The sequence below is a fragment of the Natrix helvetica genome, assembly GCF_964273705.1.
Source record: "Natrix helvetica genome assembly, chromosome: 1".
In the NCBI taxonomy this organism is placed as follows: domain Eukaryota; kingdom Metazoa; phylum Chordata; class Lepidosauria; order Squamata; family Natricidae; genus Natrix; species Natrix helvetica.
Window position 1 is genome coordinate 235,031,670 of NC_138548.1, and position 20,677 is coordinate 235,052,346.

At 37.5% G+C, this 20,677-nt stretch overlaps 1 protein-coding gene across 5 annotated transcripts in view; it reads left to right on the top strand.

Annotated features, from left to right (window-relative positions):
- KCNJ16 (potassium inwardly rectifying channel subfamily J member 16) overlaps positions 1-18,498 on the top strand; it is a 49,164-nt gene extending 30,666 nt beyond the window's left edge. Inside the window, exons 2-4 of one of the 5 annotated variants that reach the window (XM_081938255.1) lie at positions 50-115; positions 2,909-2,979; positions 15,818-18,498. In XM_081938255.1, coding sequence (XP_081794381.1) covers positions 15,899-17,185 — 1,287 coding nt within the window. In that variant the 5' untranslated portion in view covers positions 50-115; positions 2,909-2,979; positions 15,818-15,898 and the 3' untranslated portion in view covers positions 17,186-18,498. Of the gene's footprint in view, positions 1-49; positions 116-2,908; positions 2,980-4,434; positions 4,566-9,448; positions 9,545-15,817 lie in introns of those variants that run through there. The other 4 variants (XM_081938256.1, XM_081938259.1, XM_081938258.1 and 1 more) reach the window with 4 other exon arrangements.
- The last annotated feature ends 2,179 nt before the right edge of the window (positions 18,499-20,677 follow it).

The following is a 20,677-nucleotide window of genomic DNA, read 5'->3' on the forward strand; positions in this document are numbered from 1 at the left end:
CTGTAAAATCATTAGAATACTGATTGGGCTGTTTTACATTTCTGCCAAGATATTTCAGGAACTGGTATGAAAAAGATGACCCAGCCAGAAGTTTCACAAGAAGAAGGCCAGCCAGGTAAGAGGGATGCTTTCCTCTCACCCACCAGAAAAATAGGATGCAATTCATAACGCTATAAAGCAGAACCGCAAACCCACATTTGCCACTGAATGTGTTTCATGATAATTGAAAAGCAATCTGGAAAGATATAATTGACCTATTTAAAACAAATTGTTCAGTAAATATACCAATTATTTAGCATGAGTGGACTATGTAATAGCAATGTGTACTTCATATGACTACAATTGGCAGCTTTGTTTGCTGAATCGGCTTTACTTTCAGCAAACGCCCCCCACCAGCCCCGAGACAAAATTGTTGAGTCTGAGACCTTGACCTCCTGCCATTTTTTTCCTCTGATTATTTAGCCCAGAGATTCCCTTCTTTCATTTGCCTACAGGCAATCTCTATTAAAAGCGAGATCTTTTCCCTTGAGGCGTCACGCTAAAGTTATTTTTTTATTTCTCACTCTGCCAAGATGGAAGGTGCTTGCAAGTTTCTAGGCTGCTTTAGATGCAGCCAGATAACACAGAGAATGATTTAGCTTTGAAAGAAAGTCTGCATAAACCCCTTATTCAGAAAAATCACACTTTTCTTTCCTCTTAACCTTGCTGTGTGACTTTTGAAATCTAGAGCGGTGATGGCGAATGTTTTTCTGCTCAGGTGCCAAAAGGGCATGCACGCAATAGCGCATGCGTGCATGCCCACACCCATAATGCAATGCCCTTCCCGGCGCATGCATGCACAACTCCCCGCACACACCCCTGTGCATGCGTGCAGGCCTCACTGAAGCCTCTGGACTTCTGGTGAGCCTGTTCGGCCATTTTTCGCCCTCCCCAGGCTTTAGAAAAGCCTTCGGAGCTTGGCGATGGTGAAAAATGGGTCCAGCGGGCCTACTGGAAGTTCAGAAACAAATTTTCTAATGATGGTCTGAGGAGGCTCAAATGTCTATGCAGAGATTGGTAAATTCTGGGGCAGTAGCAAATAGCTCAGGGTCAATTCCACACAGGAACACACAGACTCATCTGCGATGAGGGACTATTATACAAAACATCTCCTCTAGCAAGGCTGAGTGCCAAAGGATTGATGCTTTCAAATTGTGTTGTTGGAAGAAGATTCTTGAGAGTCCCTTGGAATGCAAGGAGATCAAATCAGTGAATTCTGAAATCCTTTGGCTTCCAAATGAGGAGAGGACTTATTGGAAAACCTATTGGAAAAAGGAAAAGGGGATGGCAGATGGTTAGATAGTGTCATTCAACATAAAGAACATGAATTTGAAGAACGTCTGGGAGACAGTGGAGGATGGGGTAAGGGGTTAGTGTGCTTTGGTCCACCGGGTTGGGAAGAACCAGACACGAATTAGTGACTGACTAACAAAAATATTTTATTAGATGATTATACTCTAAACAGGAATTCTTCTTATCTACGTCAAAATGATGCTTCATTTGTTGGATTGTCCAAAGGTAGTCCTTTATTAGAGCATTATAGATAGAAAGTGATGAAGTCTTGCTATGGTGGGGTTGCTTATAGGGAACTTTGTGAAAATAAAGACAAATATATAATCATACCAAGGCTCTTTCAAGACATCAAATGTGCTGCCTGAGACAGTTGTTTCACTCTAGTTAATGAAGGGGCTGGCTCTTTGTGGACCTTATGGAGATAATAAGGCCATTTCTGAACCTGTCGCCCTCTCTTTGTAATGAGCCCTCTTGGGCAGCCCAGTTGTGTCTTAAATGAAAAAAAAAGACTTTGTGGTACTGCCATGCGACAACTCTGCTTGTACTCAGCCCTAGAGGATATCCCTGAGATGGATGTCCTTGGAAAAAATATTTCCAGCTGGAAAAAGGCATGTTAAGATTAGAATGCCATATATATTACCCAAAATGAAGACAATTCTTCCTGTTGTTCATTGACACCTTTATTCTTCTCCAATCTCATCGAAATCAAACATGCTAGGAGGGTCAATTTCTCTTCCCCAAGTCTATTTCCTCTGCTTCAGCTCAGCCCTGAGCCAGTCCCGATCTCTCTCTCTTAGAGTGGAAAAATACATTTTGAACTCAAGGACACTTTTAATTAGAAGCAGGGGAACTGCCGAGACTCTCCATTGAGAGTCACATGAAGAATGGGAACCTCACAGAAAATACACACAGATTATTTTAATTGTCTGCCTCCGAAAAGGCTGGCATGCTGTATATTTTTAGCGTGCCGCATTTCTATATCCTTTTCAAACACTTGCAAGTCACATCCTCTTCCCCAACTGATGCTTGAAGTGTTGCCCAAATACACAATTACAAAGTCAATCAAAACTCAGTCCCTGTTTTGTTAATTTAAAAATAAAAAAGCATACATAGGTTTTAAAAGTAATTCTAAAATACAAGCAAAAATTAAAACAGACCCAATTGACCAGAACATGAGAACCAAATTCAGGGGGAGGGAGGGGGTAGGAAAATAATCCATTTTTTTTAAAAAAAAAGGCCTGTTAAAAGGATTGAGCAAAGCCACAACAATGATTTAGAATTTAGCCAAAGTTCAGCATGCAACTTTCTCCCCCACTCTCCTATTGTGCTTTTTCCCCCTCCCTTCTTGGAAATATCCAGTACTTAATGCGGAAGCACAGACCCGAGTGTCTGCCAGTGGTATTGTGAAGTGCCAGTTTGTCCTAAATGCTCAATGAGCTGTGGGAGCCAAGGTTGCTTAGCACCCCATAGAATTGAGATCGCAAAGAAGAAAGGCTAGCTGTACTGTAGCTTTTGGAGATAGGGTGCATACATAAATAAGAAAATTAAGACGGACACAGGTTTCGTTCCACTTCAGTGAACCTCAGTGGTCGTAGTAGCAAGCAGCTTGTGCTGATGTTACATCTCCCAACTTGGCCAACCTAACCGGTGAGTGAACTAGGGACCTGGGCTTCGTAGAGGTGGAATAAATAAATGTTATATTCTTTTTTCAACTTTGCAAAGAGAGCAGGCAAATAGCTCTTATGGGTGGATGATATAGTACCACTACATAGCAAACTAATGATGAGGATAAAAAAAAAAAATTAGGGTAGGACATTCTATTATAAGACAACTAAGGCCATCCTGTTTAGATTCAAAACTATGGCGAGATCCTAGTTTCATTGAAAGAACTGCAAATAACAGAGAAGAATCCATGGGGTAGAAATTGTGTTTCCTGTCCAAGGAGTGAAGCTTTCCACCTGCACCTGATAAAGAGCAGTTCTTTAGTATACTAAACACCATTTGAGCTTTCTTTGGGGCATGTTGCTCCTCAGTAGTTCAAGAGGTGATACTTGTCGAGAAATCAAATCAAACTTATCTTTATTGGGCTCATTTACCAGAATAAATCCACAATGAAAGAAATAGTTCCAAATAGAATCTTGGTTGTTTACCTTTGTTGTTATATATATTTTTTGACCTTAGGGTTTCTGGAAGAGATAACGGCATTGGTAATAAACACTGAGTAACTTCTATAATCAGAGTCTCATTAGTGATGTTCTCTGAGCTTACTTTAATGAAATTGTATCTTGAGAAGCATAGATCATGGAATACTTGGAACCGAAAAACTGGGAAAGAAAGCAAACAATCAGCCAGCAAAAAAAAAAAAAGATAGCATTAGTTTTAAGAGTTGATGTGGAAGAACAGGGAACTGTAACAGAAAAAGGGATGAGTTTGTTACTGAGAAAGTATAAATGTGCAGTAGCAGTAAGGAGGTCAAATCTTGGATCTACAGAGACTAAAATTTAGAGAAACTGCTCTTCTGTTTTGCGAAACACTGATTATGGATATATTCCCACTTTTTTCTCCTTCTTTCAACATTGCACTATGGATTTCCTATCATTCTGCAAGCCGGCTTATTAATTGCCGACTTCCATTGGTTCCATCTCCTCTTAAGCCTCCAAAACTCTTAGCAGGTACCTTGGTCTCTCTTGTTCAGTTGTCTCTTCCTCCCCCCACCCCCACCCCCAAGATCCTTGATCTGCCTGCCCGAGCTTGTCCTATGATCTGACCCATGATGAAATAATTTTCTTGCTCTAGGTGTTTGCTGAAAGACTTTCTCCCGTGTTCTGCCTTGATATCTCTTTTAGGTGAATCCTTCAGCAGTCAGTTTCAGACTGTCTTGTGTTAATTTTGATATAAAGAGTTTCAATAAAGACCGAGTAGCTTATATGACCAAATCCTCATGAGTACCATTCTCTGAGGCCCCTTAAAGCTATCTTGCTATTTCAGGAAACAGATATTGATTCAGAGCCCAGCAATAGTATTTTCAATTAATGTCTGGGCAAGCGTTCTTATTCTTTCCTTCCTTCTACTATGGTTTTCTGCAGATTCAGATGCCTACAGATAAACAAGCATTTTGCCCCAAGGCCATAACCGCAACCCACTTGAATTCTAGACAACTAGAAGAAAGAAATGTTTATATGGGAGCCCTGAGAGAAAGTAATTGAAGCTGGAGTTTCCAAAACACACAACTGGTGACTATTGACATTTTAGTAATAAGATGTGGAAAATAGGATTCATATTAATTCCAGCTTTAGATTCCACTAGCTTACGCATCTCCGAGAAATTCTGTGAACGTTAACCTGAACCAAATACCTCAATTATATGCTCATGCAAAAGAGGGGAAAAAAGAAAACTTATATGGTTACATAAATCTTAATGAAGAGTTTTCTAGGACCAAGGAAAACCTGGGTGAAATATGTGACACTAATACTTTCCAGGGACCTTTTGGTTTTTTTTTTTCTTGTTAGAGTAGCTATCAACCAGAAACTATATACTAAGTGCATAAGTTAGGGAAGAGTTTTGTTTGAATATATGAGACATTGACACAGGCAGAGTTTAGGCAGATTCTTCTAATTATCACCTGTTCAGGTTTTTCCTCTCTCTTTGATTCAACAGACCAGCAGATTCTTGTGGTATCTTGAAGGTAAAGAGTTCAAAATTTAATTTTGTAAAATTTCTACACAAACATTTGTTCATATTTTATGCCTTTTCCCTAATACCTTTATTTTCAATAATTTTCAATAATGTACAATTTTAATGTAGTCATTCTATTTTTGTCCCATAATCAGAAAGCAGCAACAAAAACTTGGAGAAACATGAAAATAGAAAGACAATTTATGTATCAACAGGTGCTTTAGTATAGGAAATGCACATTAAGCTAGAGTGTTGAAATTATCTGCTCATTGTATTTGGGTTTTAAGTCAACCTTTTAATATTAGTTCACAAAGATGATGGAAAAAAACCTGTTGTTTAGGGAACAGACAAACCTGTCAATTTGGTAAGCCTCCTATATTTGGATTTTTAAAAACCTCATATTATTTTCTTTCCATTTCCAAAGAAATGTTATACTTCCTGTTAATTCCGCTCTAAAACAAGGTGAACATACTTTTCAACTACCTGTACCTTTCTCAAATCAAAAGATACAGTTTTTCCCAACATAAAGTGCTATATTATTGTGTAATGAATCTGAGAAGAAAAAAGTGGCAACTGTAATCAGACCATTAAGAATATTGAGGATGATAAGGATACAACCTGAAAGGGAGAATAGTTTATAGCAGGTATCCTGGAAGAGGGAATTAGCATACATATTTCACACAATGTACAGTTCAGCTATCAATATTGTGATCAATGCATATAGCCAGAGAATTGAATAGCAACGATACATTAATTTCTAAATATGGAAACTGACCCCTTAATTTTTTTTTCTTTGTAAAAAAAAAAAACCCAGGAAGAAACAGTAGGATGGAGTAGGAAAAATATTAAAATATTATGTTTAACAATAATGATTTCTGAGTTCCTGGAAGAAAAGAAGAATCTTAATGATGACATACTGTTCAGACTAAAGGCATCCCATAGTTCTAATAATGCAAATGGTTTTTCAAACTGAACCTGACTTCCAATCATAACCAGGTTGTAAGTTCGCTTACTTCATTAGGCTCTGCTAATAAAATATACTTTGTAGATAGCTTTGTAGGCCTTAAATATCGTATTCCTCCTTTCTTCTCCCTTCCATATTATATAAAATCTATGAAAGAATATAAAAAATAGATGATACAAATGGAAGAATCAGCTTTATCCACACAGCTGAAATATCATAACACATTCCAATGCATCATTAGAAGCTTCTGATATTATAAGATATTTCATATCAATTTTTCTTATCTTTTCTTTTTCTTACCAACAGCCTGTAAGATGACTGGCTGGTTCGATCGAGGTGATGCTTATAATTAATTGATCATAGGCAGTTACAAGTAGATCTCTGAGTCCCACTTCAGAAGAATGACTAATTAAATTATGCCTCCCACAACTTTGCATGCAAAAAATAACATTTAATTTTAAGTGGAAGCCATTCTCAGAATATTATTTATAGAATTGGGTCGCATCCAAAACTGAATTTTAGAGTTCATCTTTTAGTTTAAAGTATATGCATATTATTAATTTACCATACTTTTTTTTAACTATTTACAATCTTTCTAGCAATTTGAATGGGTTAACCAAGCACTTTGGGCACTTATTCTCATTTCCTCCTATCCTCATTTTTATCCATCGTATACTGGAATTCCCCACTAAGGTGCTTTCATGGATGGAAAGGAAACCTTGTAAAGTAAACATTTGCGAGCACAAGATGAGAGCCAGGAAAAAATTGTCAGTGTGACAGTACACATTTATATGTGCTCCCATATCTTTAATGTATACCATGGTGATATTCAGCTTGAGAGTACTTGGATTTATACATGTTAAAATGTCACAAGATGCAAAAGGCTGTTTTAGGTTTTCCTAAAATTTGTCAAATATTGTAAATTGATGGGATTCAGATGCCTGCCCAGATTTCCCAGGAAAAAGGATCAAAGCAGAAAACTCAAGGAAAATAGCTACTCGTGTTCTAATTGCAGTGGAAAGGTCACTGTTATAATTATTAGAAAAGAGCCTGTATAATGTTACCCATGGAATTCCATGATATAACCGCATATGGTATATTACCCTGTTTCCCTGAAAATAAGACCTCCACGGATAATAAGCCCAATTGGGCTTTTGAGCATATGCTAAGCCCTCCTCCAAAAATAAACCCTCCCTGAAAATATTGCAACACAGCAGCAGCCATGAGGTGACTATGCTTGCCTCCTCCTGCACCTCAAAAATAATAAGACCTCCCCGAAAATAAGGCCAAGCGCTTATTTCGGGGGTCAAAAGAAAATAAGTCCCTGTCTTATTTTCGGGGAAACACGATATAGGCACTGGAAACAAAATAACATGAAGCTGAGAAAGATGATATGCTGAAAAAGTTGGATCTCTTTCCCTAATTGAAAATTATGCCAAACTAGGAATATTTTCATTGATAAAAAAGAATAACTATAGGGTAAACCAGAAGCTTTTATAAGATGGCATAGTATATCCTTAATAAGCAGACAGATCCACCCCCCTCGCAGTGTTAGAAGTTTGGATTTTCCATGAATACACAAAATCAAATTTGTATGCAGTCTACAAAGATGTTTGGAGCAAGGTTTGTTCCAAAAAAAGAAACAGGAGGGAAACAAAGGGGGGTGGGTGGAGAGAAAGGGAGAAGGGTGTTGAAATATTTGGAACCACCATGTTTTTAAGTGGTGACAATGCTGTAACTAGAAGATTGTTTCCATTCATAGCCAGATGAAAGTCAGATGGTTCAAATGGTTATGATTTGATTGGTTTATTCATGGCTTCTTTGGTTGCAGCTTTCCAACTGTATGAGCATCAGTGTCCGTAGGAAAAATTTCCAAAACTGAATGTAATGCTATATTCCAAGACAATTAACAGCAGAAGGAAACACTGGACTTCCAGGAAGGAAAATTAAGATTAAGCATGAAGAGAAACTTTGTTGATAAAAAGCTTAGCCAGAGCAACATTAACAGGGGAAGTTGTGAAGATGGAACACATCTGCAAAAGAATCTTTAGATAAGGGTGGAGACTGCATTCCTTTAAGAGTAATATTTCAAGGACATTTGCTAGTGACGAACCTCACAAATTCTTTTTCCTTTCTTTAACATCATCATACCCTCTTTTCCATTTCCTTTCTTCAGTTAGCTTTTATGAAAGATGGTTAAGAATTATCTAAAATTGAGATAGTTAATTTGCAGTGCATTTTCCTAACTCTATTATCTATGGCTGACTAAGGCGCAGTTCTGCCATTATCTTCATAAACCTATGAAGTTATCTATTTGATGAATACAACTGTGTGAAGAATCAATCTCCTATCTACATTGTATGGGGAAATATACAATGCATATAGTATGTACATAATGAGTGGCTTTATAGAGCAAATATCATGAGCTCTTTTTTAAACTATAGTCATTAAACGGGGAATTAACTGAAAAACTTCATAGCATATTTCATTGTTCTATTAAGCAAGCATCAAATTAAAGATAATTTGCTAAACAATACCAGGAGGAGAGAAAAAATCACAAGGAAACCCTTTAGTTCTTACCGTCCCCCCCTCCACTAATCTTTTCCAAATAAATGTTACTAAATATTATCCCAATGAACTAAAGAACTAAAAATTAAAAAATTGACATCCACTATTTTAAGGCTTTCTTTGCACTAATCAAATGGTGTTTTCTGACAACAGCTAAGAACATAAATGGGATGAGCTGGATCAAAAGTTTCAAAATTCTAAATTTATTAGAAGAGGAAAGGATGGCAGAGTATCTACTCTTAAAATAATTAAACTAGTCATACTGGTATCTAAATAAGCCATCGGGAAAAAATAATTCCCCGTTAATGAAGGATCCCATGTAAAAATTCTACACCAGTTTCAAAGTACTCCTGGGGATGTAGGGAATGGAAATGATAGTGGAGTATTCAGACTGCAAAACCTCTTTTAATCGGTGCATTTAGTTTCACGGATTATATTAATCTAAAAATTGCATGCAAGTAGTTATTTAGGGTTTTGGCAGTGGAAACTTTTTTTCCTGTAAAAATAGCAATACCACTTAGATGTATATACTGCTTCACAATGCTTTTATAGTCCTCTCTAAGCAGTTTTACAGAGTCAGCCTTTGGGTCCTCATTTTACCGACTTTGGAAGGATGGAAAGCTGAGTCAACCTTGAGCCGGTGAGACTTGAACTACCAAACAGCTGGCAATCAGCAGTCAGCAGGAGTAGCCTGCAGTACTGTACTCTAACCATTGCACCACCATGGCTCAAAAATAGAGGAACACTCTTCTTACTCAGAAAATTATTGGGAAGAAGTGCTTCAGAACTTGTGCAAGCACAGCATTTCTGTTATTCATTAAAGCAACCTGTCTTTTTATGATCTTACATGTGAGCCTGAAAAATAGTTGTGTCTGTTTTAAGAGTCATATTAACTTCAGTGAGTCTACTCCTAAAAGCAAGCAATGGCTTTTTAAAGGTTTTTCAGAGCCTGTATGAAGCTCTTCAAAGATTATAAGGCTCATCTTGAAGCTGACTGGACATGAGGTAGCAGTACACTGCATGCTACTTGCAATCTATTATGCATTCAACAAAACAAAATAAAACAGAGACAAGGCTTTATAATCTTTTTCAGAAGGTGTTTTGAAGATTAAAAATCACTTGTTTTGCATGCCAACAGTCATGCATTTTGAGAAGGATCACACTGAAATGTCTCTTCTGGTGCAATTACCTAAGTACAATTACCTAATTTGTGAGGTCTGAGACAGTAGGATAGATGGTTGTGAATGCCTAGCTTATTGTATGTTGCCTTGATCTCAGCCTGTCTTAACTTATGTTAGCTGAGTAGATTCAGACAACATTGACTATATTGTTACATCATTCATTGATATTCCCAGCCTTAAATAAAACTATGGAATGTCTACAACTAGATTTAGACAGAGTCAATTCTTACACTTAGTTGAAAGGTCAAGAAGCCACCCAGACATAGTCAACTATTGTCTAAATAGAAATACCCCTAGTTTGGGAGGTCAAACCTGTATCAGATGCACATGTTTTTGGAGGAGACTTATTAGCTCAGTCTAGGTTGTAGTCTCATTTTTGTGCACGGCCAGTCATTTTCACCCTGATAGCTAACCACTTATTGAAGAGAAACAAAGAGGATATGGCTCTATTGATCCTTATTTTTAAATTTCTTGGCAACTTTTGATTCTATTGCCCATATATTCCTGGGCCACCTTCGTGAGTTTGAATTGGGGACATGGTTTTGCAGTGATTCTGCTTCCTGAGGCGGCCTTAGAGATTAGCCCTGAATGATTGTGGTCTGGACCTTAGTGCTATCTTGTATGGCAGTGGTGTCAAACTCTTGGCCTGTGGGCCGGATGTGTCATGCACTGGCCATGCCCACACCTGGTTTAACGAAGGGGAAAAAAGTTGGTATACATCACATGACAGTTTGAGACCCCTGTTGTATGGAGATGCTAATATTGTTTCATATATTGTATAATATTGCATATATTGCATAAAAACAGGACATTACATGTATTACTTTGACAGCAGAGTTGGGCCAGAAGATAAAGTGCCATTACAGAGAGTTAGGAAATATTTATTTTATTTATTTTTGTTTCCATCCAAAATACTGCTTAGTAGGTAGCTGTTCCTTGATCTAACTTTTGACTGACCAGAACCATCTATGCCTAATATGCTTGAAGTTCAATTCATCAGCAATCTTGAGAACCCTAGGTCTCAATTCATCTGACCCTTGAGTTTTTAAACTCATTTAGAGTAAATAGTTATTTCATAAACTTGACCATATTGGTTAATATCAAGCTTCTTCTGCCTTCCTCAAGCCCTTGAAGAAGAAAGTTGTCAGTAAGACAAGTCAGGAATTTCCCATTTAACAGAGTTTATCTCTCACAGATGGCAGAGTAATTAAAGTTTCCCATCATTGATACATCATGTTCTTTGAAAGATCTTCAGTTTACTTTTGGAAAATATTATTCACATTTATTCCATGGTTGAACAAACAATAGTTTGCATTCCATCCTTTACTAGTTTTTGTTATTGTGAACCACCCAGTGCTATAAGATGGGCAGCCATACAAAACTGAAACTAACTTGGATACTATCTACAGTATCACTAAATTTGTTCCTTTGGCTTTTTGAGCTGATGTGGAGAGTTTTGGTGAAGAGCATACCTTCTTTTCCCCTACTATTACTTCTGCTCCTTTTGAACAAAATGAATTCTTCAATTAATATTCTTTGCTCACAGGAGTTACTCCAAGAAGTTTCTCCCATCTTATGGAAGAATATTTGCAGTGGTGGGATTCAAATAATTTAACAATCAGTTTTCTGCCGTAATGAGAGGCGTGGCTTGGTGGTCCTGTGACTGGGTGGGTGTGGCCAACTCAACATCACTCATGTGGATGGGCACTTTGCCTTAGCTGTTACAATGTAATAAATGTTAACTGGAGAGGCAGTTTCTGTTAGCAGGGCAACAAAGATTAGACTAGAAACAAAACCAGAATGTTTCCTTCCTGCCTTCCTTACAGGATTAGCCCTATAAAGTGGGGAAAAACAGAATGAGATTTCTTCCAACTGGTTCTCCAAACTGCTTAGAAAGTTAACAACCGGTTTTCCTGAATAGGTGCGAACTGGCTGAATCCCACCACTGATATTTGCCTTTCTCTACTAAGAGTCCAAACTCAACTTGTATTTGTCTCATAATCTGAGAATTATAGGATGGACAACAAAAGCCACAACTTTATAAGGCACATTTTTTTATTTTTTTACTGAGTAGCTAATAGGCCCCATTACTGCAATACCTTTCTTCTTACAGTATAGAAAACCAGACCACTTAATATGACCGACAGGCAATTGCTTGTACTAATAACAGCTGTGTAGAAAACAGCCTTTTTCCATTGAAGGCCAGTCTTTCTACTGGGAATATCTTAAAAATCTTTAAAAGGCGTAAGATATTTATTGCTATGGATTTTCAAAAACTGCTTTATGTATTCTTCTTACTTATAATTGTTAATCATTCTTTTAGATATCATGGGCTATTCTGGTTACCAAGGTATTGTACTTTAGCAGTGTTCTTAAATTGAGTTATATTATTCATGTTTATATGATTAATACTGTATGATCTTGTATCCTACCAAGCTATAGGCATATGACAAATAAAACTACTATTTTAATTGCCTACCATTGGTTGGCAGAGGTGAATCAGAGCAGGTATCTATGGGATCCAGCAATCTATTTTTAGGAGTCCATATTAAAAACTTCTCAACCAGATGAGGTAATTCTGCTACATGGTTATTTAATGTGGCAGTATTAACAGCAAAATATGCAGTTGCCTTTTTTCTCCTGAGCTAACAGCACATGGTAATGTGCTCTTATCCATGCTAAAATATCCAACTTATCTCTCTAGCTGTCACCTGGTGAACTTCATTATCTGTATCACTTCTGAAAACCAAACTTTTCCTAACTGAAAAGTAATAGTGACAAACTATTAACCAACTGAATCAATAGTACATCCATAGACTATTTCATAGGAGAAATACTCAACTGATATCTTGCTTGGGATCCAGCCATACCCAGAGTATTCTGCCATCCTTTAGATTCCATCAGTTTCTGGAAGCAGATGATAAGGGACTTCTGATCCTTTAGATAAGATGTTCCACGACAATACTGTTTGGCTGCTCACATCTCAAATTATTTTTCCTGTCTCTCATTAGGGTACATGTTAAAGATACAGAAAGATGTTCTACCATCTTTCACATGCTGAGTTTATTGAGGGGATGTGAGGGGCTACTATAGTACTCAAGTAGTACAAATGTCATGGAGCCTACCCATCATGGTCATAGCTCACAATGGTCATAAATGCTACCCAGTTACAGACTGCCCAAAATGTGGTGACAAGACCAACCAGCAGAACTTTGAATCTGGGTTGTAAGTGCCCTTCAGGTAGGTCTACTGGAACTCTGAACAGTCACTAGAAGACTAGTCATAAAACAAGGACTACCTGTACATATATCAGCTCATCACAAAGTCCTGGAAGCCATGCTGAAGTCTGCAATTTGGGTGGCTGAAATGATGAGCAGTTTCCAAGTCAAAGAACTTTATTCTTGGCATTATATTTCATTTTTAACAACTTTGTGAGTGCTACAGGTAAGAGTATTTCTATCCAGAAGATAGGTGGCAGCCCTCTTTGTAAGAGATGGAATGGAACTCTTGCCAGATGCCAGAGTTGGCTATCTCCTGAGAATACATTTCCTAGTTGTTTTCCTCTGAATCTATACCTGGGAGAAATGTTGTTCTAGCCACTGAGAAGATTTTCAGTTATACAATATGAATCACATTCTTATTTATATGAGATAGCTCTTGAAAACGCAATGAATGAAAGTGGGAAGGGGTGCTTAAAGCCACAGCTACATCAAGTCTATGAATATTTCCAATAACTGCATTCCAGAAGTACTTTTGGAACCACGAATGTTATGTTGTTGTTGTTTTAATGAAGGCCACATTCTGAGGATATGTCACCATATGTCACATTCGTTTTTGTCCTGGAAAAGAAAAGGAAAGTATGCTTGATTTTTAAGTGTTTTGGAAAAGTGTATTCGCACAGCTGACATTATTGTTCAAATGGCTAAGGAATTCTTGATCTTTAACACATCCTGAATGAGACGGACTACACTCCGTGGGGCAGATATTTCACAATGAAAAGCTGGAGTGTGAGGGAGCATTCATTGTTTTACAAACCTTTTTGGTAACTCTAAATTTGTAATCTCTGCTTGTAAAAGTTATGTTTCAAGAAGCATAATACAGAGGGTGGTTGGAGTGGGGTGAGAAGGGGAAAAAATGAATGTATCACTGAAGTAGGAAACTTTATGTCTAACAACTGTTTTGAGTTTACGTTTCCATCATTCTCACCACATGAATTCTTAGGACAGATAGATAACTTTCTCTTGCTATTAAAAAATAAAGTAAAGTAAAGGTAAAGTAGCACAGCAAATAGATGATGCTAAAAAGGTACAGGGCTGAAGTAACAGAACTGATTATACTACTTCAGACTACAAATTATATAACCAAGTAGCAAGCAATAAAATTGTCTACAAATATATACTTCAAGTCTAAGGGGAAAAACATGTAAATGATGCACCAACATCTTCTCAACATGTTTTATCATATTTGTGAACAGAGAAATTGGAGAAGCTATATTAACTTAATTTGTTTTTGCTATACATTATAGCAATCAGATTGCACTTAGTATATTGGGGTAAAACACAATCTTTTTAAGTATCAAGGATACCTTTTATCATAATCTAGATGTTAAGACTTAAAATAAACCCATGTGAGTCTTCTATTACCAAAGCCAAGTGAAACCATAAATTAATTTTGCACGAACAGCCACATAAGAAAAGCAGTCACACTATTGTCTGAAATATGCCTTGGTTTTAAAATTTAAACAATCAGTATTTTTGCTTTGGAGATATTTGGGGGAAATCCAATACTTTTATGGGAGATTTAGACATAGTTTTTCATTGGAGGTGCCAAAAACATGAAACGCTGATAGAGGTAAAATATATCTCAGTAGGTGGCAGCATCTGTATGAACTTTTCTAGGTTCAGAAGGGAAGCTAGGTTGGACCTGTTTTATATCTATTTATTTTACGATATTTGCAAACCTCCCAGTCAATTAAGAATCTGGGAGATGAACAACAAAACATGGATAAAACTCCATCAAATAGTAAAAATTGTGACATCCATACATATAAATGGTGGATACCTACAAATAATTTGGTCTAAAGGTACATTGAAAAAAATGTTTTTTTTTTCAATACTTTGCAAAAGTATTGGAGATAGGGAAATCCAGTTCTATCACCTAGAGCAGTGATGGCGAACCTATGGCACACGTGCCACAGGTGGCATGCGGAGCCATTTGTCAGGGCACGCAAAAAGAGCCTCCCCCCCCCCCGAGGCCCTCCGGAGGCTTCAGGAACCGTCCGGAGGCTTCCCTGAAGCCTTCGGAACGCTTAAAACAACCCTCCAATCAAACTGGAAGTGACTTCCGGTTTGCTCGGAGGGTCATTTTAATTGTTCTGAAGGCTTCAGGGAAGCCTCCGGACAGTCCCTGAAGCCTCCGGAGGGCCTCCGGGGGGGGCGGGGGAGGTTCTTTTCACCCTCCCCAGGCTCCTATAAAGCCTCTGGAGCCTGGGGAGGGCGAAAAAAGCATGTAAAAATGGGAGGTGCGGCATGCCCGCACACGCCCCCCCCCTGCGCTCCCCCCCTTGTGGCACACGAGCCAAAAAAGGTTCACCATCGCTGACCTAGAGGCTACAATGGAAAATGTTTGCTGTCGAGGCCACTCTCCATCTACTTCGCATTGGGAGGGATCTTTGGACATTAACACCTGAAATCTCTAGGAAATAGTAGAACTGACAAATAGACTGGGGAGTTGGACACACATCCCAGAAAAGTCCATAGAGTTGCCAGGGGAATGACCTGACTGTATCCACAGAATTGTTGTCAAGCACAGGTTGAAGGATACTTTGACCATGAGCACTGACTCAGCATCTCAGTCAGTTAACATATCAGGTTAAAGATAAGATAAAATAAGTCAGAAGTTGAATAAATCACTATCACTGGAAAAGGCCGTATTATTGAAAACTGTATATTGAGTTAAGGGTGCAACATAAAAACAATCTATTCATTGTTTCAATCTCCCATTTAAGTTAATAAGGATTCCACATATGGCTTCAAAATGTAACTGGGGCCCAACTGAAAATCTCAAGCCTTTGCTCTTTGTTTTTCTTTCCCCTCAGGTTATAAATGAAAAGAGAGGGACAGATCAACAGATGACTGAACGTGTCTCCTAAACTAATTTCACAATACCAACCCGAAGCATGGCGGAGCACACCGATAAACTTATCAGCATGGAAGCAAATAAACTCAAACATTCACAGAGTTACCAGGAAACGACATCAGTGGGGATTAAAAGAATGCAAAAGCGTTTCCTTCAGAAAGATGGCACTTGCAATGTTTACTTCAAACATATCTTTGGGGAGTGGGAGAGCTATGTGACTGATATTTTCACCACACTGGTAGATATCAAGTGGCGCCATATGTTTGTGATCTTTTCCTTATCTTATATCCTATCCTGGTTATTGTTCGGCTTAGTGTTTTGGCTCATTGCATTCCAGCATGGAGACTTATTGCCCGAAGAAGAAGTCACTCTCTGTGTGGAGAATGTCAATAGTTTCACGGGGGCCTTCTTATTTTCCCTGGAAACCCAAACCACCATAGGCTATGGATCGCGCTATGTAACCGATGAGTGTTCTGCTGCAATCCTGACTGTTGTCTTACAATCTGTCTTAGGCTGCATCATTGACACGTTCATTATTGGAGCTGCCTTAGCAAAAATGGCCACTGCCCGAAAGCGAGCTCAGACCATTCGCTTTAGCTACTATGCAACAGTAGGCTTACGGGATGGTAAACTTTGTCTGATGTGGCGGATAGGTGATTTTCGACCTAATCATATGGTAGAAGGAACCGTAAGAGCTCAGCTCTTGAGGTATGTGGAAGACAGGGTGGGCAGGATGATATTGGAGTACAAAGACTTAAAACTGCTAAATGATCAGATCATTCTTGCCACTCCAGTGACCATTGTTCATGAAATTAACCAGGATAGTCCACTGTACGATTTTGACAGGAAAACTCTGGCTAAGGACAATTTTGAGATCCTGGTTACATTTGTTTACACTGGAGATTCAACAGGAACATCACATCAGTCAAGGAGTTCCTATGTGCCAAGAGAAATCCTCTGGGGACACAGATTCAATGATGTTCTGCAACTGAAGAAAAAATACTACAAAGTCAACTGCCTGCAATTTGAAGAAACCACTGAGGTTTACGCTCCTTATTGTAGCGCCAAGTATTTGGATAAAATGGAACTAGAATACACAAGTTGTGATAAGACAACAAATGGAGAACCAGAAATCTCCTCCTTTTCCTCTTCCTCCTCCTCTTCTTCCTGCTCCTCAGGAATCAGAATCAGATCATTTAGTGCTGACGCTTTAATTATTCATTCTGAGGTTTCTGGAGAATCAGTCAAAATTTCCAGTCCAATGGAGCTGCCATACGACAGAGCTCTGGCGACATTAAGCAGAATTTCTATGGAATCCCAGATTTAGCAATCAATGACTTTTGCAGAACTGTACAACTAACTATAACAGCTATCAAGCGCACAAAGTTCATTTAAATTCTAGTGGTCGGATCCTCGAATGAAATAAGAGATTTACTGACAAAATGTTAAGATTGCACTCTGCCATTAATATATAACTAGCTGTTAACAGTTATCTTTTTTACAAATTATTAAATTCTGCATAGTGACACTGAAAGTTATTTATTGAAAATTCAAACTTGTTATCCCTGAATTTGCAGAGGTAATTATTTGAAATATTAATCACATTAGTCTACAATTTAGACATATTTTGGAATTGATCCAGGTTTATATAATTTTTGGAGATTGACCAGATGGTTTTGAAACAACTAATCTTTGTTTCTTTGTAAATTTTTAGACTTTTCTTCAATGTGTGCATTTTTTTCTTGTTTAAAATTACAAATTTAAAAAATGACTTTTTGGGAAATGAAAATACTAAGATCACATATAAACTATGAGGAGAAAATACTGATTTCACAGAAAAATGAAAACAAGTAACTAATTTTGCCAAAAGCACCTTATTTATTGCACTTTACATTAATAATTGTTACTGATCTGATGTGGTGATATAAGGTCAAATATATTCAAGTCTATATTTGTAGTATATTCAAACAGCAGCTTTTAAATCATTTAATATTTATGTGCAAAAATGTTAAAAGTTATTTTGGCCTATTTGAAGAAAACAGAATTTTATAATGTACAGTAATGCTAGGCCTGGTTTTTAAAATTAATATATAAACATTTTCTCCTCAATAGTTGAGACCATCTATTATTTTATTTTTCATTTTTAAGTACTTAACTAGATCAGGGCATTTTGCTTTCTTTTTCTATTTCGCAACCTCAACAACTGATCTGTAAACCAGACAAACCAGTTCTTTTAAGTGTAGGTTGATGGCTCTTAATTCCCATTACAAGCATCCTTAAACTTGCTCTTGAAAACCTGACTTCTGACAAGTCCTCATTGGTTAACTAGTCTGCTGGAGAACTAAAACTTACTTACTTAACTACAACTGTGTATTTTCCAACCAGTAGCTCACTGATTTTTCTGGGCAAACATCAGATGCGGTTTTGGAGGCACGTGAGAAGAACTGTTTATGAGTATCCTTCCCTTAAAAGTGTTAAACTGAAAACTGAAAATGTGGACCACTGATACCCTTTGCAGGAGTTATGGATTTTATGTTCTTTTAATTGAAAATAATAGCTACTGTAAAATGAGAAAAAAAATCAGCACTAATGAACATATTGACAGAATAGAGCTTTTGAATAAAATAGACATATTAATGGGTTGGTTGTACTTATTTTATTATTTCTTAGTTACAAAGGGGAAAAAAACCCTGAAACATTATAAATCTATTATAAGTCAGCATGATCTCAGGGGTTTATATAAAAATGAGACTTGTAATTGGTTCATGGTTTGCCTTTATCTGATATAAACAGAAGGAAAATGCAGTGTGTACACAATGCCTAAAAATTATTTGGGAAGAGCATAACTATAGTTAATAGAAAAATTTAAATTAAGCGGTGTCTTTAGTGTCTTTATATAAAGAACTTCAAGCTTCTTTAATGCAGGAAAATACGCAAACCAACATCACGTTTCAAGGAGTTGGGAAAGATAAAGGTAAAAGAGTCATTTAGGTGAGATGAATGATGTAGAAATGGAATGAATGAATGAATGAATGAATGAATGAATGAATGAATGAATGACTGCTATGCCTAGCTATGCAAGTGATTTCCAAAATTCTGCAAGATATCAAGATTCTTACAATACTTGATTTTAAAGTATAACTTTTTATAACTCTATCATTCTTTAAGGGGGGGGGGAGAAGGCATAAGACCATTTGTTTTCACTACAGTAGGTTGACACTGCCAATCCTGTGGAAACCGTTAAGTGTTCAGTAATCCAAATGGAAAACTAACCAGTTTGGTAAATGCCAGACCACATAAAGAATTGGTAAATGTAAAAGTGCTCCTGGGAAGAATGCTCTCTGAAATGAAGTTGAATCCATATGGAGGTTTCAAAATCCTACAATGTGTCTCCTAAACCATAGCTCAGGTTCCACTTCCAGAGATGGAATATCATATAGTATCAGATGAACAGCTCCTTAGCAAAGTTCTGGAAAGGATATGAGAGCAGGGGAAAACAGACTCTAATGCCAGCAGGATCTCACATATTGTCCTCAATCTTATAATGCTGATGTAAAATTAAATCTGTGCTCAGTATTTTGTGAGGCAGCTTTCCTTTCAGCTTCAAGTAGTTTATTATAACTAGAAGTGTCAGGTATTTGACCAGGAATCTTTGCATAAGGGAAACAGCTCTGCTTCCATTCTTGCCTGGGGAGTTGAGTTGGACACAAGCCAATTTAAGTGGGCCGTCTGACTCAGTTCTGTTTACATCCTTTTTCTGTCTGTACGTAATAGTGGTGGTAGTTAGAAGGACATCAATAACTGGAAGTATATAAACAGGTAGCAATACTGCTCTTTAGTTCTAATGGTTCCCAGATTAAACAAAAAAAGTGGGTACTTAAGTGTGCTGGTAAAGTAATTCTCATTTTTGAAAGATGTGCCAGATAAGAGGAAAAAGTCCAGTGTGCATAATCACAAGTTGCTATTATCTCATTCTGAGTCCAAGTTTATTATCTTTCATAGAGAAGAAAGCACACGATATGGTAACTGGATACCAAAACAGTCAGGCCTGTCCACACTTTTCCCAAATGTTTGAAATTCATCAAAGTTCCTGGGAATTTTTTTAGAAAATGTAATTCCCCAAGAAATGCTAGCAAGGGGATACTTATAATTCCTAAATACAGCCCGTATTATTTAAATATATCTGAATATTTGGAGTAAAACCTTTATCTCCAAAAGCTGATACCAGTTGAGCATTTCAGATATCCACAGGCTGCACTGAAAATTGAGCTTCCACCAACCTCTTTTGGATTCTTTCTGCAATGGAACTCGGGCTCCTTGAAGACCTAAATAAACTTTCTTCTTCTAAATAGAAAATGAAATTAAGTGCAAGCCAACCTGGCTGTCACTTCTTGACAAAAATGAGCTCCGGGGAGAAAGCTTCATTCGCATCCCGTTTATCCCTGTAGTTTTAAATATATTGCAAGAGGTCCAGAGCTGTGCATCATTAATGTAGCTGTGTTTTTATTAATTATAGTTCATTTGCCATCTTATCTGAAACTTGGTTTTCATCCTGGAAGTTTTCCAAAGGGATGTAATGCAAACAAATAGCCAAATGCCCTCACTGAACCCCATTGCAGTCTCCTGTGGTGGAATATTTGGGGTCATCAGGCTGCCACCTTGTGGTTCAAACAAATACAGGTTTTAATGGGTGAGGAACTGTAGCATGTCATGCGTAAGGAAGCATTGCTGGGAAGCGCTTGCAAATGGAAAAAGTGTCTCAATGTATTTCTCGCTTCTTATTTTGCAGAATATTACACATACTGAAAATGCCATTTAA